General features: G+C 59.0%; 1 protein-coding gene across 4 annotated transcripts in view; it reads left to right on the top strand.

Annotated features, from left to right (window-relative positions):
* Window positions 1–10,036, top strand: part of MEIS3 (Meis homeobox 3) — a 33,053-nt gene extending 23,017 nt beyond the window's left edge. For 3 of the 4 annotated variants that reach the window (XM_084612509.1, XM_084612512.1, XM_084612511.1), the window contains exons 8-13: window positions 3,358–3,503; window positions 6,055–6,131; window positions 7,397–7,455; window positions 7,745–7,831; window positions 8,765–8,852; window positions 9,276–10,036. In XM_084612509.1, the coding sequence (XP_084468635.1) occupies window positions 3,358–3,503; window positions 6,055–6,131; window positions 7,397–7,455; window positions 7,745–7,831; window positions 8,765–8,823 (428 nt within the window). In that variant the 3' untranslated portion in view covers window positions 8,824–8,852; window positions 9,276–10,036. The remainder of the gene's footprint in view (window positions 1–3,357; window positions 3,504–6,054; window positions 6,132–7,396; window positions 7,456–7,744; window positions 7,832–8,764; window positions 8,853–9,275) is intronic. The other variant, XM_084612510.1, reaches the window with a different exon arrangement.
* Window positions 10,037–18,408: the final 8,372 nt, after the last annotated feature.

The following is an 18,408-nucleotide window of genomic DNA, read 5'->3' on the forward strand; positions in this document are numbered from 1 at the left end:
GGCTTTTCCTTTGAAACTTTCACTGACAGGTGTCCTTGTTTGGGCTGATTGGCCCTTTGGAAGCCCGTTAACCCCTTCCTGCCTTGCATGGCAGCCCGCGTGGCCCGTTCAACCCTGCAATGCAGCTGCCTCTGGGGTGGAGCAGGGCGGCTGTTTATTCCGGGCTCCCTCATGCCCGTGGGTAGGAACCTCCAGTACGGTGTTTCCAAGAGCCCAGCCGCCAGGCCAGGCAATGCACCGGCTCTGGGCGCGCACGGTGATTACCCGGCGAACGAACCCGGGGAGTGGAGCAGGGAGGGCGGAGGAAGGGGCCACGGCTGCCTTCGGCTCTGGGCTCACCGAGGTCGCCTTCCTCCCTGCTCAGCGCAGCCCCACGGGGAGACTGTGGGGTGGCAGAGAGCCGAACTCAGAGAGGGAGGGCAGTGGGGGGGGGGAGAGGGGGATAGAGAGGCAGTGGAGGGATGGAAGGAAAGTGAGGGGGGCAGTTAGGGGGGACTGGAGGAACAGTGCCGGGGGGTTGGAGAGGCAGTGGGGGGGACGCGTGACCCTGCCTCGTTGCCTGTCTCTGGTGGGGCCCCTAACGTAACAGGAGCCTGAATTAATCACGGTGTGGCCACATGGCCAACCCTCCCCCCCTCCCCCCCCGCAACACCCCGCTCCCGCCTCCCAGCTACACCGTGCAACCTCAGAACATACACACGCGTGCACGGTGCATCCCCCCCGTGCAAGCTCACAACCCAGACACGCGTGCACCGCTCAGCCACACAACACGCACACACAGACGTCCGCTGTGCATCTCCATAACGCACGCCCCCCGCACCATGCAGCACTAGACGGGCCTTGTGCATCCACACATGTGCGTGTGTGTGTCCATGCCATACGCACGTCCACACACTCTGTGCATCCGTACAACACGGACAAGTGGGCTGTGAATCCTTTATAGAGCCACACAATGCGCCCGGGGGCAGGGGGGGACGACTATGCTACGCTGCAGGGAGCGGGGCGGGGGGATCAGCGGGGGGCGCTCTCCCCTGGCAGGCGGGGCTGGCCCCAGGGCGGCACTAGGGGGCGCTGTGGGGCAGGGAGTGGGGCGGGGGGCAGCAGGGGGCGCTCTCCCCTGGCAGGCGGGGCTGGCCCCAGGGCGGCACTAGGGGGCGCTGTGGGGCAGGGAGTGCGGCGGGGGGATCAGCAGGGGGCGCTCTCCCCAGTCAGGCGGGGCTGGCCCCAGGGCGGCACTAGGGGGCGCTGTGGGGCAGAGAGTGGGGCGGGGGGCAGCCGGGGGCGCTCTCCCCTGGCAGCCAGGGCTGGACCCATTGCCCCAGTGCGGCACTAGGGGGCGCTGCGCCGCAGGGAGGTGCTGACTCTGCTTGTCCTGCGGTGGATGGTGCCGGGCCCTGAATTGACCTGGCAGCTCCAAGGGGGTCACCATCACTTCCTGTCCCAAACTGGGGTTCAGAGCTGGTGTACCCCAGGGCCCGCCCTGCTCCCAAGGCCCCTCCCCCTCTTCTCCTAGCTCCCCTCCCCCACCCCAGCACCTCCCTACACCCCACTCCACTTCCCCACCCCCTCCCTGCTCCCAACCCCCCTCTCCTCTGCACTCCTCTCCCCCAACCACTTCCCTGCTCCTGACGCCCCTGCCCCAACCCGGCTCATCCCTGCACCCCACTCCCCTTCCCCCCACATTGTTCCTTCCCCCCCCAAACCTCTTACGACCCACTTAACCCCCCTCCCCCCCTCCCAGAACCCCACCCCCACCCCAGCCCTTTTGTTCCTGCTGTTCCCTTTGTTCTCTGGGATTTCCCAGCTCTGAAAATCCATCGGCTGCGGGGGGTGGGGTGGGGGGGGGGCGAGGGAGAACCCAGCCCCCGCAGCACCTTCTCTGATGCATAATTTACCGGCGCTTCAGGCAAGACTTTTAAGCTGCCTTTTAGCCGGAGGATATGAAAGATCAGCAGCTGGAGGGGGGGGATTTATGTTTCTCCGGGGCGGGGGGCTGGGGAGTGGGTTGCAAACAGTGCTAGCAGGTGCCCGCGTGCCCAAGAGAGGACGTAGGATCAGGGCCGAGGCCCGGAGGAGGCTGCGGCCCTGCTGGGGGAGAGCAGCGTCTCGGGGCTGGGGGGAGAAGAGAGCAGGGAACGAAAGCAGCCGTCAGAACCTTTCGGGGGCGGGGTGGGGGGGTTGAACCCACAATCTGCTGTGTCTCGCATCCTGAGCCAAAGGAGAACCCCCAGCAGCTGAGAGCAGGGTAGGGGGTCTAGGACACACAGGAGTGCAATTCCCGTTCCATCCAGGAGGTGGCAGTCACACACACACACACACACACACACACACACCCGGCCAGCGAGCAGACCCCGGTTCCGTTTCATTTCACCTCAGCCGCGGGGAAGGTTTGTTTCTCAAAGGGAATCACTTCCCCTGCCAGCCCTTAACGTCGCGGGTTCGACTCCTGCCCCAGGCAGGAGTTCACCGAAAGATGCTGGCAGGGCAGGGGGCCTAGGAGACCTACAGGGAGGGATGCAGTCGTCCGCCCATCATACCCTTCTGTCTGTCCATCCGTTACCCGGCCTCACCCCACCCCACCCCCGTAGCTTCTAAGGCCCCATCCTCATGGTGTGCTGCTGCTTAGCTGCCCTACACCTCTGAGGATCTGGGCCCAGGTGCAAAACACACCTAAGCTCTCCCCAACCACCACTCTGGAGTCACTCAAGTCCCCATCCCGAGGCTGGGGCTGAGAGGAAACTAGAGTCTGTCTGATCCGAAATAGCCTAGTTCTGGGCCCAGCACTGCAAGGAACCAAGGAAAAGTCCCAAATTCCCAAGGCTGGTGAGGCTCGGCCCAGGCTGCAGTGGGGCAGGGATCCAGCATCAGCCACTGGTGGGGGAGTGGGGGGCAGCGGGTTGGAGTAGGGGAGTCTGGGAGCCAGGATTCCTGGGTTCTGGCTCTGGGAGGGGAGTGGGGTCTAGCGGTTAAAGTAAGCGTGGAGGACGATTGGGAGCCAGGACCCCTGGGTTCTGTCCCCAGCTCCGGGGGGAGAGCCGGGCCTGGTGCAAGAGGGGACGGGCACTGGGATTTTGTGCACTGGTGAAGACGCTTGCCCAAGGTGCAGGAGAAGGAGACGTGAAGCAAGGGTGGAGAACAGCCAAGAGTCTGCACTTCTCATTCTCGCCCCTAGGGGGCCATGTGCCCCCTGCTGTGGCTCTTTGTCACCCCCTAGTGGCTCAACTGCGTTTATGAGTCAATGCCAGGGAAGGGGCAGAGAGCTCTCCTTTAGCTCAAGCCGCAAGGGGCAGGTGCCTTGGTAGAACCGCTCCCTGGTTCAAGTCCTGCTCCTGGACACTCAGGGTGCCTTCCTTCCAGGGGACTGCCTGGATAACAGCGTGGCCTCCCCCAGCACTGGGGATGACGATGACCTGGACCGAGACAAAAAACGCAACAAGAAGCGGGGGATCTTCCCCAAAGTAGCCACCAACATCATGCGGGCCTGGCTGTTCCAGCACCTGTCGGTGAGTGACGAGAAGGGGGCAGGGCAAGGCCAGGTGCCAGAGACGTAAGGAGGGAAAGTGGGTGAGACAGAAGCCATGGGGTTGGACTGGAGTGTAATGGTTAGAGCCTGGGAGCCAGGACTCCTGGGTTCTATACCCAACTCTGGGAGGAGAGTGGGGTCTAGTGGTCAGAGCAGTGGACAGCTGGGAGCCAGGACTCCTGGGTTCTATACCCAACTCTGGGAGGAGAGTGGGGTCTAGTGGTCAGAGCAGTGGACAGCTGGGAGCCAGGACTCCTGGGTTCTATACCCAACTCTGGGAGGAGAGTGGGGTCTAGTGGTCAGAGCAGGGGAGGGCTGGGAGCCAGGACTCCTGGGTTCTGTTCCCAGCTCTGGGTGGGGATCCCCGAGGGGCACTGGCATAAGAGAACCAGGCCTGCAGTGAGCGTGCAAAGTGCCCCCTAGCACGGAGAAAGGTCCCACCTACACTCACTGGAGATGTGGGACCCCAGGCCGGTCCCGGCCCCCGGTGCCCGTTACAGCTCAGAGAGCTGGTGAACGGCCCGGCCCCCGAGCAGGCAGGCTGCTGAATTGCCATTTCACTGCTGTGCCACCGAGCAGTTAGGGGAGCTGCGGCACCCGTCTCTCCCTGGTTAGTTAAACAAAGCCGAGTTAATGAGCGCTGACCAATTAGTCACTAATTGACGACACCATAAACCTATTAGGGACTGGGAAGGGGTAATCAATTCTGGTCAATTACCCCGAACCCACTGGCTGGTGCTGCCACCCCAGAGGGCTCTGCTTAGCAGAGGCTTTTCCCAGCCTGGCGGGATAGGGGGTGACCCCCCCAGTGGGTCTGTCCCCCCACCCAGCCCCCCATTTCTGAAACTGGAGACTCTTCATGGGGAGCCTTCCGGTGGAGCGGGAAGTTGACATAAATTGTGCCATGCGCTAACTGGGCTGGTCAAAGTTGAATTTTGGGAAGGGTGTAGAATAGGGAAGGAGGCTGGGAGCCAGGACTCCTGGGTTCTCTCTCTGGCTCTGGGAGGGGAGTGGGGTCTAGTGGTTAGAGCAGCAGGGGTCAGGACCCCTGGGTTTATTCATAGCCAGCTATTATAGGCTAGCAAATAGCCAGGCCTAGAACCATACTCTCCCGAGTCCCAGTTCATTGCTCCATCCACTAGCCCGCACTGCCAACAGAATTAGCCCATTCAGCCTGTCATAGCTGGGCTTGGACCCTGCTCCCCAAGTGCCAGAATCTCAGGCCTTGAGCTGAGGGGGCAACTCCATCAGCCAGTAGCAGTAGAAGGCTCTTACCCTCTGTGGACCAGACATTGAAGGGGGGACATGATGCATGTAACCACCACAAAGAGCAAATGTCACAGTTGTAAATGTCACCATCGAAGGAATGATCCCTGCCTGGGCCAGACCCTGATGCCAAATTAACCTGGCCACACCCTGGCCCCCAGTGGCCCCCGGCCCCAAATGGACCCTACCTAGCCCAAACTGAACCTCAGCTGGCCCAGATCCTGGTACCCAACGGACCTGGCCCAGATCCCTCCTCGTCTGTGATGCCTGGGATTCTAACCTATTTTTTGGAGGCATCAAATCTCCCCTGGGAGCTCTGAATTTGCCTCCTAGCAACTGCCCAGCTTGCGGTGACCTGGGCAGCCAGGGAAGGCCGCCTGTCATCTGTCACCGCGCTGTCAGGGCCGAGGGGGGGGGGCTTGGCAGAGGTCTCGGGGTGACCCACAGAACGGTGCTGCCTCATCCATCATTGGGGCCTGGCAGGGAAAGCACGAGGCTGCCTGGCCTTTGATCGGCAGGACCTTTGCTGCCCTGCGGGATGGGAGGACGAGGTTTCTGAGCCAGGCCATCTGGCTGGAAGCTGAGGAAGGGGGAGGCTGAGGGCGGGAAGGATCCCAGAGCTGGGAATAGAACCCAGGAATCCTGGCTCCCAACCCCCTGCTCTAACCCACATCTCTAACTACTAGAGGGAAGTTTTAAACCTGTTCACTATAGATCCGAGGCCCCAGGGCCGGCAGCATCCGTGGCAGGGAATACTGGGCATTTTGTGTAGGGAATGATAATAATTAGTGTTAATTATGTTTTTACTTCATCCTAGGGTCTCAAAGCACTTGACAAATATTGACCACCTTTTCTTATGAGGTAGAGAACTCAGGACTCCTGGGTTCCATTTCCAACTCTGGTTGGAACTGGGGAGTGGGAGCCAGGACTCTGGATTCTATCCCCTGCTCAGGGGATGGTGTAGGAGGAAGGCTCGAAATCAGGACTCCTGGGTTCAATTTCCTGCTGTGGGAAGGGAGGATGGGCTGGGAGCCAGGACTCTTGGGTTCTCTCCTTGTCTCTGGCACTAGCTTCACCCAAGCCACTTACCCTCTTTGTGACTCAGTTTCCCCATCTTTATAATGGAATTAAAGTGTCCCTGTCACCAGGCGGCTCGCAAGGCCTGGTGCCCCCCGGCCAAGGGCTTTGAGATCCTCCTGTGGCCGGGGGTGCCGCGTGGCCAGGGCTGCCCCCGGGGTCACGCTGCTCTCTGCTCTGGCCTGCAGCACCCGTACCCCTCGGAGGAGCAGAAGAAGCAGCTGGCACAGGACACGGGGCTCACCATCCTGCAGGTCAATAACTGGTAAGGTTGGCCTGGAAGCTGCCCTGGGGGGGTGGGGTGATCCCACCTGCACCCCCTCTTACCGTCCCTCCATGCCCCTCAGCCCACCCCCACCACCATTCCTTGTGACCCCACCCCACTCCCCTACACGTCCCCTCCCCCTTTGCACCCCTCATGATAACCCCCCCATCCCAGCATCTCCCCCTCGCAACCCCCCCTGCCTCTGGCATCTCCCCCTCCCCCCTCGAACCCCCCATCCCAGCATCTCCCACTTCCCCCTCACAACCCCCCCCGCGTCCCAGCATCGCCCCGTCCCCCTCCCAACTCCCCAACCCCTGGCATCTCCCCCTCCCCCCTCGCAGCCCCACCCCCGGCATCTCCCCCTCACAACCCCCCTCCTCTGACATCTCCCCCTGGCCCCTCGCAAACCCCCCTGCCTCTGGCATCTCCCCCTCCCCTTCACAACCCCTGCCCCTGGGATTATCCCATCCCCGCTCACAACCCCCCCCCCCACTTCTGGCATCTCCCCCCTCGCAACCCCCTCTGCCTCTGGCTTCTCCCCCTCCCCCCTCACACCCCCATTCCACTGACCCTCTTTGCAACCCACCATGCCCCTGGAATCGCCCACCTTGCAGCCCCCCACCCATGCCCTCACTTCCCCACCCCTCTCATCTCTTCCCCCCATGCCCCATGCCCCCACCCATGGGCCTCCTGCCTTCCCCTCCCCCACACCCTGGCACCCCCCAACACACCCATGATCAGAGTAAGACCTCCCCCCAGGGAGGCCCCTTTCCCCTCGTGCAGACCCCGGGCCCTGTGAGGAACACTGTGGGGCGGGGGGGTCTGGGGAACACGGTGGACTCAGGATTAGAATCGGGGGGGGGGTGTCTCTGGGACGCCTGGGTTCTATCCTCAGCTCTGGGAGGGGAGTGGGGTCTAGTGGTTAGAGCAGGGGAGCTGGGAGCCAGGACTCCTGGGTTCAATCCCTGGCTGTGGGGTGGTGGTTGGGGGGGGCAATGGAGTGGGCGGGGGGGACTGATCCCCCATCAGGCCTATTTGGCACCCAATGGGGGGCACATGCCCCCGAGGAGGCTGTTGTGGTCCCTTCCCCAGATAGACACGCTGCAACAACCCCGGGAGACAAAACCCCCGGTGCGGGTGGGGGGGCTGTGACCTCCACCCTCCCCTTGCACCTGAGGTCCCGGGGTCTCCGGGCTGTGTCCTTCTCCCCCCAGCCCCAGCCGCTCCGGGACTCACCCTCTGTCTGTCTGTCCCGCCCGGTGCAGGTTTATTAACGCCCGGAGGCGCATCGTCCAGCCGATGATCGACCAGTCCAACCGCACAGGTAAGGCCCAGCTGGCGGGGCTCTGGCGGGGGGGGGAGAGGCGCGGGGGCACGGCAGGGGGGGAGCCCGCGAAACCCTCTGCCTGCCAGACCTGGACAAGGCCATGGGGGACCGAGCGCCCTGCTGCCCGACAGAGGAGGGGGTGGCATGCCCGCCCCGGGCTTGTGTCCTGCCCCCGGAGGAGCGGGGCTCGTGCGCCCCACTCTGCAGAGCCCACAGTGCCCCCCACCCACACTTTGAAACTGCCCCCGATCTCCACCGTGACCTTTCCTCCCTCTCGTGGGCGCAGGTCAGGGGGCACCCTACAGCCCCGACGCGCAGCCCATCGGCGGGTACGTCATGGACGGGCAACAGCACATGGCCATCCGCCCCCCAGGTAAGGCTGGAGCGGGGTGGGGCTGGACTAGCTCGCCGGCCTCCTCCGTCCAGTCCAGTTTCATTCCTCCCTCCCCTGGCGACAGTGGGGGGAACCGGAGTCCTGGGGGGACGCCAGGGGGTGGGACCGAAAAAACGGGACATGTACTTTCCTCCGGAAACGTCTCCAGCCGTAAAAAATATATATCGGGGCCCCCCCCTTCCCCTCGCCCCACACCAGTTCCTATTCTTCATTGCAAGGACGAATTCCTCTTCGATTCAGTGTGAAAATTTTTTGGGGGGAGGGGGGAAAGGGTTTTAAATTCTCCCTCTAAATTTTTTTCCGTTTCAATTGGAATCGAAGCCCAAATGGCTGGTTTGTCTCTGGGGGGAGGGGGGACAAATCTCCCCCATTCCAGCAATTCCCCCCCCGACCCCCACCCCCTGAGTGTGTTTTGTATCTGTCGGAAAAAGCCGTGTTTCGATTGGGGGGGGGGAAACGGGAGGGACCCCTTTTTCGCTGAGGAAGACGTCCAGCCAGGCCCCAGTACGACTCGATGTCCCTCGAGACACAGTCACCAGAAGTGGAATGAGGTGGGCCGGTCTCAGACAGGAGCCCACCCCCACTAAACAGCTGATGCTCCTGGCTGCTGTCCCGGCCGGGTGAACCTGCGCCGTGGGGGAGGGCTGGCGGAGGGGCTGGCATGGTGCGTGCCGTTTTATGGCCCCCCCCTTTCCATGCTGCATCAAACCCAGGGGGAAGCCTTTAAACCGGGCTGCGGAAAGGTTTGGTCTAGCTCCCCTGTCAGATATGGGCTGGAGGCGGGAGCGACGGGGGCGGGAGGCTGTTCGGCTTGGGTCAGCCGGGCCGGCCGGATGGGGGGGGTCCCGTCCGACCCCGGGATCTAGGGCTCTGGGTGGGGTCTCAGCTCTCCTCCCCCCCCCGCCCCGCCAGGTCCGATGGGCAGTATGGGCATCGCCATGGGAATGGAGGGCCAATGGCACTATATGTGAGCTGCCTGCTGACGCCGACGCTGGGGGAGGTGAGTATGGGGCCGGGGGTGGGGGGGGGAGGCGACGTCGGTCCCTGCAGGAGAGGGGCCTGCCCCTGGCTTTTCTCGTTTCACCCCTCGCAGCTACTGGGTCCTGGACTGATCCCACCTGGGGTCAGCACTGGGGGGGCGGGGGGGTGGGCCAAGGAGAATCGCCCAGCAGTCATGGGGCGGGGGGGGGGGGTAGCGTGAGCCAGGCTGGGTCTGGGGGGGGCAATTGTGAGCTAGCCCCATCCCTCCCCGGACCAACCTCCTGCCTTCATCCCCTTTGCCCGTCTCCCCTCCCGCACCCCGTTCCGACCTGCCCATCCCCCGACCTGCCTTCCCCACCCCATTCCCCCTCTCCAGGCCTCCCCCGCCCCCCGTATAGCACTAATCTGCCCCACCCACCCCCCCTTTCCCCGTCTCTTCCAGGTTTCCAGGATATGCCGGGCCCTGCCGGGCCATTATCCTGCCGGGCCCACGGGCACAGAACTCATGCAGCAGCCAGGGTACAGGCACCCCCTCTCCCCCTATCCTCCCCCTCCCCTCTTCCCGCCAGCCCGTGCCATGGCCCCTCCTCCCCCCGCCCCCTCATGCCCCCAGGCAGCAGCCCGCGACGCCCGCCCCGACACCCCAGAGTTGGGGGGAGGCCGCCCCAGAGCGGGGCGACCATGGACACAGAGACCCCTGCTGCCGTCCCCGTCCCTCCCTGCCCCCCATGGATCCGCCCCCCTCTCCCGCCATCCCCCCAGGAACCCCTCGTCCGAGCGGACAGAGCGGGCCGCGCTCGGGAGGAGACGAAGCCGGGCCGTCGAGCATCGCAAGGCTCCGAGAGGCTGACGGAGAAGCCAGACTCGGGCACTTAACAGAACGTGAACCTGACCCGCCCGGCTGCCTGCCAAGGAGCTACTCGGTCGCATTTCAGAGAAGGATTCGGGGCTCTTTTGTGTTACTTTGGGGCTGGTTTCTTATTTCCCTCCATGCACGCACGCACCCCCCCTCCACTCCCCCAACAGAAAGAAACAGCCTCTCTGTTCAGATTTTCACCCCTCTCCACCGCCGTCGCTAAGCTCCGGAGTCTTTCGGGGCCACCGAATCCGTCGGGTGTTTTGGTTTGGTTGGTTTTTTAATTATGAATGAATTAATTATTATTGACGCGCAGAACGGGGAAGTAAATTAACTTGTACATTTTTTTTTCCTGGTTTGGGGGGTTTTTTTTGGAGGTGGGGGGGGAAGGGTTTGGTTTGATCTGTTTTTTATGATATAAAAAACAAATCCCAAAAAAGCGGTTTTGTGTGTATGTGTGTGTGTGGCTACGTCGAGCACTTTTCCTCGGTGGATCTCACATGCATTAGGCCAAGTCGTTATTATTAATTGGCATGTGTATTCGTGAACCCAATCAAGGCTCCTGGCAACGAACTTAGACCCAGAGCCTCAGGAAGGAAGCTGCACCATGCAGCCTAGGACCTCAGTCCTGCCGCGATTTGTGTGTGGGTTTAACCGAGGCTGCAATGCTGCGTTCAGGGCTGGCGTTTTACTAAGAGCCTCAGGAATGTCCGGCTGGAAGGGCCCTCGAGAGGCATCACGTCCAGCCCCCTGCGCTGAGCCCAGGACCAAGTAACTCTAGACCAGCCCCGGACAGGGGTTTGCCCAACCTGGTCTTAAATCCTCCAGTGACGGGGACTCCACAAGCTCCCTGGGTCACCTGTCCCAGAGCTCAACTGTCCTTAGAGTTAGAAAGTTTGTCTTAACAGCCAACCTAGATCTCCCTTGCTGCTGATTAAGCCTGTCCCTTTTTGTCCTGGAGAGGGAGAACAGTTGATCACCGTCCTCTTTGTACCCTCCCTGAACAGATTTGACGACCGTTCTCAGGTTCCCCCTCGCCCGTCTGTTCTCCAGATTAAATGGGCCCCCCCTTTTTTTTAAACCTTTCCTTCTAGGTCAGGTCTTTCGAAACCATTTTATAGTTTTTGTTCTTCTCCTCTGGATGAGCCCAGGGCCGGGAAAACAATGCCCTGCAGCGAGAACCAAATCTCCTTAAGTATTTCCGTGGATCTCAAATCGCTTGGTGCAGGAAACTGGTCTTGTTCGCCACAGCTTGTCAGAGGTCACGCAGCAGGCAAAACGAAGACTAGAGCCCAAAACTCCTGTGAGTTAGGCCACTTCGCTAACCACTCTGCCTCCCTATGCATACCTGTCTGTCTAAACTCCTCCCAGAGCAGAAATCAACAACCCCCTCCCGACAGCTGGGCTTGGCAGCATTCAATTTTTATTGTTTTATCATTTGGACAGATACCAATATTTCTTTTTAAGCTTTTTATTTAATTTAAATTCTCACTCCTGTGTAAAATTACGGGGTTTAAGCATTTTAAAAAATTGATTTAAATTCACAGTTGTGGGAAATGATTGTGGGGGGAGACAATGATTTAATAACAGTAGATGTGGAGGTTCAAAAAGTTAAAGCTTTATAGCCCACGAAAACACAACTGGTCAGCGTCCCATGTCACAATGTACCAAGTAAATGTCCTTAAATCAACAAATCGTACCTGTTTTCACTACTGATTTGCGAGTCTGTTTGTAACCAGCCTAAATCAAAAGTCGCAATCCGTAGCTCTCAACCTTTCCAGAGCTCCCCTTCCAGGAGGCTGATTTGTCTGGCGTTACCCCAAGTTTCACCTCACTTAAAAACGACTTGCTGACAAAATCAGACTTCATAATGCAAAAGTGTCACCTCGGCACTGTTACCGAAAATTGCTGACGTTCTCCTTTTTACCACACAATTAGAAAATAAATTGATTGGAATATAAATATTGCACTGACATTTCCGTGTCTCATATATAGAGCCATGCAAACAAGTCACTGTCTGTATGACATTTTAGTTGGTACTGACTTCACCAGGGCTTTTTATGTAGCCCGTTGTAAACTAGGCAAATAGAAGACCCCTGGAAGACCTCTGCGTACCCCTGGTGGAGAACCACTGGTCTAAATCACTGGAATTTTAATCTAATACATTGCAGCCTTTTTCCTCCCTTGCCTAGCTGTTGATTTCAATTATTATGAGGAAATGTTTTCCCCCCTCAGTTTGTGTGTGTAATTGACATTGACTGATACAAATCCAATCCTTCCGAGCCCAGCGATCCATTCCAAGGCCAGACGGCCCCGCTGTGACCATGGAGTCTGGCCTCCCGTATGACACAGGCCCGAGAACTTCCCCCAAACGATTTCTAGAAAACCTACCCAATCTTGATTTCAAAATTGCCAGTGATGGCGAATCCACCACACCCCTGGGTAAATTCTTCCAATGGTTAATGACCCTCACTCGTAATCAGTGATGAGCTGCCAAAATCTTAACAATGTGTCCCTTCCTCACCCCACGAGGGGGTCGTTGCCCGCCCCCGACCCCCGGGGACTCCTGCCCCATCCAACCCCCCCCTGCCTTCCTTGACGCCTCCCCCCCCAAGACCCCTGCCCCATCTACCCCCCTCCCCTGTCCCCTGGCTGCCCCCAGAACCGAGCAGGAGGGTCTCGTGGGCCACCGTAGCGGGTGCCCACTCCACCCCTAAGAGCCAGAGGCACCTGCTGGGGGGCGAGGTGGGGAGTCCCAGCGGTGCTTACCTGGGGCAGCTCCCAGGAAGCATCCAGCAGGTCCCTCTGGCTCCTGGGGTGGGGGAGCATAGCTGGGGGGGGAGAGCAGGGGGAGCGGCCGCTCCCCCACTGATCACATCAAAAGTGCTTAGGTGTCGACTCCATAGGTGCTCCGGGGCTGGAGCACCTGCGGGGAAAATTTGGTGGGTGCAGAGCCCCCACCGGCAGCTCCCCACCCCGCGGCCGGCCCCAGATCACCCCCGCTCCGCCTCCTCCACTGAACGCGCGGCCCCGCTCTGCTTCTCCGCCCCCCTCCCGCCCCGGCTTCCCGCGAATCAGCTGTTCGGCGGGAAGCCGGGGCGGGCTGAGAAGCAGGCCGCGGCTTCCCGCTCAGGCCGAGGGTGGCGGAGGTGAGCTGGGGCGGGGAGCGGTTCCCCTGCGTGCCCCCCACCCGGGTTACCTGCTGCGGCGTGGGCGGCCCTCCTTGCGCCCCCCCCTCACCCGAGCTCACCTCCGCTTCGCTTCCCTGGGCCTGAGCGGGAAGACGCGGCCTGCTTCTCAGCCCGCCCCGGCTTCCCGCCGAACAGCTGATTACGGGAAGCCGGGGGGGGCGGAGAAGCAGAGCGGGGCAGCGCGTTCAGGGGAGGAGGCGGAGGCGGAGCGGAGGTGGGCTGGGGCCGGGGGTGGGCCGGGGAGCTGCCGGTGGGGGCTCTGCACCCACCAAATTTTCCCCTTGGGTGCTCCAGGATTGGAGCACCCGCGGAGTCAGTGCCGAAGGAGCCACTTTGGGCCGGTTCAGTTTAGAAGCCCTGTTAGAACCGGTTCTCCCTCGCGGAACAACCGGCTCCAGCTCACCACTGCTCGTAATTACACCTTCTTTCCAGTCTGAATTCAGCTAGCTTCAACTTCCAGCCTTTGGGTCGTGTTCTACTCGGCACAATCGACTCCTTCAAGGTAGATGGGTCCTGCCCAGTCCCTGGCCCACAGGGTGTTGACCTGTGGGTCAAGCGATGCGGAACTGAGCAATAACCAGACGGGCTCCGGGAAGAGACACTGGCCGGGGGCTGAGCTGCGGAAGCGACAGACGCTTCCTTTCATGATAATTTCCTGGCACAGGGGTCAAGCCCGGGGGTTCCTCATTAAGGATATGCTCAGTGGTGCTGGCCTTTTAGGCTGTTGTCCAGGCCTCAAGCACCAAAGCAGGGGGCTGGGGAGAGGCAGGCTGACGGGGGGTGTGGGGAGCCCCCGTTTTGCATTGCTTTCCAGGGCGCTGACAGGACAGCAACTAACACCACAGGGACCTTCCAGAACAAAGTCTGCTTCAGCGATGTGGCAGGACATTTCCCCATGGCTACACCCCACCCCTGAGCTGGGAATGGGACCCAGGAGTCCAGACTCCCAGCCCCTTCCAACTACTAGACCCCCATTTCCCTCCAGAGGCAGGACTCCTGGATTCTATTCCTCACTCTGGAAGGGGAGTGGGGAGTCTAGTGGATAGAGCAGGGGCTGGATACCAGGACTCCTGGGTCCTATTCCCAGCTTGGGAAGTTCTGCTTTGACCTTTTGGAACAGAACCTTTGACTTTACACCGAGAGATTTTGCTTCTTTGATATTATTGCAGGGAACTCAAAGACGTCCCCATGGGAGTGAAATGTTTGGTTCCCCCCAAACGAACTGTTTGGAGCCTGGAATTTCGTTTGATGGGAAATCCCGAATTTTTGTGTCCTCGTTCCAGAAACCAGTTTCAAAACTCAAAACTCTGTTTCCATCCCAGCCCTAGAAACCTAGATTCCAAGAGATCCCGATGAGCACCTAGTCTGCTCTCCTGTGTAACACCGCCAGAGGATCACAGAAACGTCCAGCTGGAAGGGACCTCGAGAGGTCAACACCTCCAGTGCCTTGCGCTGAGGCAGGACCAACTAACCCTAGACCAGCCTTCATGGGTTTTCCCAACCTGTTCTTAAAAACCTCCAGTGACGGGGATCCCACAACCTCACTTGGGAGCCTGTCCCAGAGCTTTGTTCCCCTGAGAGTTAGAAAGATTTTGCTAATATCTCACCTAAATCTCCCCGGCTGTGGATTAAGCCGTGGGGACTTTCCTCCGTTAATTCCTGTTTGAACTAGAACGGATCTTTTAGAGAAACAGCCAATCTGGATTACCTAGTAAAAACGTGCACCTTACACTGACCCTGTCTAGCTTCAACTTCTAGCCATTGGATTGTGTTTGACCTTTCTCTGCTAGATCGAAGAGCCCCCAATTATCACATTTCTCTGCTAGATCAAAGAGCCCCCGGTTATCACATTTCTGTTCACCCCTTCACTTCTCTTAACCGACCCAAAACTTTCTGGCTCAGGGACTGGTTAAAAGATAGGAAACAAAGGGTAGGAATAAACGGTCAGTTTTCACAATGAGGATCGGTAAATAGCAGGGGACCCAAAGATTTGTACTGGGCCCAGTGCTGATTGACATATTTACAAATGGTCTGGACAAGGGGGTGACCAGTGAGGGGGGGAAATCTGCAGACGATACAAAACTATTCAAGATAGTTACGTCCAACGCAGTTACAAAGGGACCGCGCAAAACTGGGTGAGTGAGCAACAAATGGCAGATGAAATTCAGTGTTGATAAAGGCAAAGCAATGCATATTGGGAAACATAATCCCAGCTCTACGTATAAAATGATGGGGTCTGAATTAGCTGATACCACTCAAGAAAGAGATCTTGGGGTCACTGTGGATAGTTCTCGGAAAACATGCATTCAATGTACAGCGGCAACCAAAAACGCGAACACAATGTTGGGAATCATTAGGAAAGGGGTAGATAATAAGACAGTAAATCTCATAATGCCTCTGTATAAAGCCACGGTATGTCCACACCTGCATGCAGCTCTGGTCACCCCATCTCAAAAAGGATATATTAGAATTGGGAAAAGTACAGAAAAGGGCAACACCAGTGATCAGGGGGATGGAACAGTTTCGATATGAGGAGAGATGATAAAGACTGGGATTGTTCAGATTGAAAAAGAAGGGATACAACAGAGGTCTATAAAGTCATGGCTGGTGTGGAGAAAGTGACTAGAGAAGAGTTATTTACTCCTTCACATCACACACAGACCAGGGGTCACCCGATGAAATGAACAGAGCAGGTTTATAACAAACAAGAGGAAGTATTTCTTCCCCCAATGCACAGTCAGCCCGTGGAACTCCTTGCCAGGGGATGTTGTGGAGGCTAACTGGGTTCCAGAAAGAATTAGACACATTCCTGGAGGACAGGTCCATCAATGGCTATTAGCCAAGATGGTGAGGGATGCAATCCCATGCTCTGGGCATCCTTAAACTTCTGACTGCCAGAAGCTGGGACTGGACGACAGGGAAAGGATCACTCGATAACTGCCCTGTTCTGTTCATTCCCTCTGAAGCTGCTGGCACCAGCCAAGGCCAAAGATAGGACAGTGAGCTATATGGACCATTGATCTGACCCAATCTGGCTGTTCGTATGGTCCCTCTTCTTCCAGCCACCTTCCAATGCCACAGAGCAGTGCCACGCTCCCCCTGAGATTAAACAGTCCCCTGCCTCCAGGAATTTCCCTAATCCTGGCTCCTCAGGAGGAGTGAGCTGGGGCCAAGCACTAGGAGTGAGCTGGAGGCCAGCCGGGCACCTTCCCTCCCCAGCTGCTACCCACCAGGCACCTTCCCTCCCCAGCCGCGACCCACTCTCCCAAATCAAGCAGCTGACATGGGATGAGGAATCGGCTCCTGCCAGCACTACAGATTAATTTCCTCCTGCTTTCCTATGATGTTCCCCCTCCCGATATTTCATTCACTGATGGAACCAGCCCAGCGCTGCCCGGCTTCTGCATCTCCTGCCGTTGCTGCAGAGGGCACCAGGCGGGATCCAATACCGGCTCCAGGCCCAGTGCGTTTGGATACCGACCCCTAAAATCCTGCTCTAATCACTAGACTCCACTCCCTTCCCAGTCCTGGCTCCCAGCCCCCGCTCTAACCACTAGACCCCACTCCCCTCCTATTGCCAGGAATGGAAACAGGTCTCTCGACTCCCACAAACACCCCCGCACCCACCCGCGTACTTACAGACACAGTCACACAAATACCCCTCACCCCCAAACGCACGTTTGCTCAGTTCCGCCCAGGTCACTGCAGCATCTGCCCATCTCCCAGCCCTGTCTGTCAGTCCCATCCACCTGTTGGCCCCGGTGTTGCCGCACGTTCTGGGGCAGGGGCTGTCCCGGGGTTTGGGCCGGGCCTGGAGCATCGGGGCCCGGATCCTCATTCGGTCCCCACAGCGGCTCCGTCAGAGAAATAAAAACAACGGATCGTTTATTAATGATTAATAATTATAACAACATCCGCAGCCCCCCAGACCCAGAATCACACCCAGCCACAGCACCCCCTCTGCCCCCACCAACAATCACACACTAACATACACCTCGCGCCCTGGCTACGCACAACGCTCCCAGTCACACACACGCCAGCCAAACCTTCACACGCATAATCGCATATATGTCAACCAAACACACTGCATCACATACCTTGACCAAACAGATTATCACACACCCACCCACACACACAGAGGGCAGGGCTCAGCCCCTCCAGCAGGGGGCAGCGTCTCACACACTCACACACACTTTGAGTTAACAGGCCCAAGGCCCGCAAATCGCTCCCTCTTTCGCTGCCTAGGTAGATTTATAATAAGCGAGGAGGCGGCTGGCGGCTGGATTAATTTATCGGGCATACGCGTCCCATTGTGGGGCCGTGATTCATGGCCGGCGGCTCGGCAATCAGGCCGGGGGATGGGGGGGGGGCCGATGATGGATGCCCGATGCCCAAGCAGAGGCATGAGGTGTCGGGGGACTCGGGCCATGCAGAAGGGAAGGAGGAGCAGAGAGCGCCACAGAAACAACTACAATAATAAAGCCATTTATCATCATCTGACGCTTGCCAGTCAAGCAGGGGGGTTCTCTGGGGAGAGGTAGTCGGGGTGGGGGATGGGATGCCCCGGGGGTGGGGGGAGTGTTTTCCAAGCAGCTGGTTTTTAAGCAACATTGTGGCTGTGTTGGATGAAGGCGGAGAGCAGGGAGGGGAAGGCATGGGCCTGCTTCGGAGCCAGGTCTGAGCCCAGCAACAGGGGAACCATGAAAGGAAGGCAGGGGATAGACCCCACTCCCTTCCCAGAGCCATGGATAGAACCCAGGCGTCCTGGCTACCAGCTCTAACCACTAGCCCTCACTCCCTTCCCAGAACCATGGATAGAACCCAGGAGTCCTGGCTCCCAGGTCCCCTGCTGTAACCACTAGACCCCATTCCCCTCCCAGAGCTGGGGATAGAACCCAGGAGTCCTGGCTCGCAAAGGGCCGTGTGCCCGGGGAGGCGCGCTCCATAAATAAAGCATCATCACGGCGTTTTCCTGGAAGACGCCTCCCTCCTCCCCCAGAGCAGCTGGGGACGTTGTCCTGTTTTTACTGCACTTCAGCCCTGGAGTATTCTTGCCACACGGGCTGGGGCCTTCATCATGCTCAGGCTCCTTTGCAGGGCTCCGGCTCCTCAAACAGCCCCACAGCAGGGGCCTCCCTGGACGGCATGGGGCTGGGAAAGGGACCTGATCTCTGTCCTGCCCTGGCAAATGGGGCAGACGGAGCGGGAAAGTGGAAAGCACTGTGCAGTGGCTAGTCTCTGCCCACCCCCGCCCCCCCTCCAGGCCCACAGACGGTGGATCGGGAGTGTGGCTGGAGCACATTGATCTGTGGCTATTCTCTGCCCTCCAGGCTATTCTCTGCACCCCTAGACCTCTGAGGTCTAGAAACTTTTTTAAAATAATAAATAATAATGAAAGGAAAGCTGAGATTCTCATGGATTCCCATGACTCCAGGAGCTGGGGCTTTAAGAAGAGCCCCAAACCCCACAAGAGCCGTGCTCTGCTCCCGAGAGTCAGCAGCCCCTAGAAATACTTGGGCGAGGTTCAC

Source organism: Lepidochelys olivacea (genome assembly GCF_965140295.1).
Source record: "Lepidochelys olivacea isolate rLepOli2 genome assembly, chromosome: 23".
NCBI classification, from domain to species: Eukaryota; Metazoa; Chordata; order Testudines; family Cheloniidae; genus Lepidochelys; species Lepidochelys olivacea.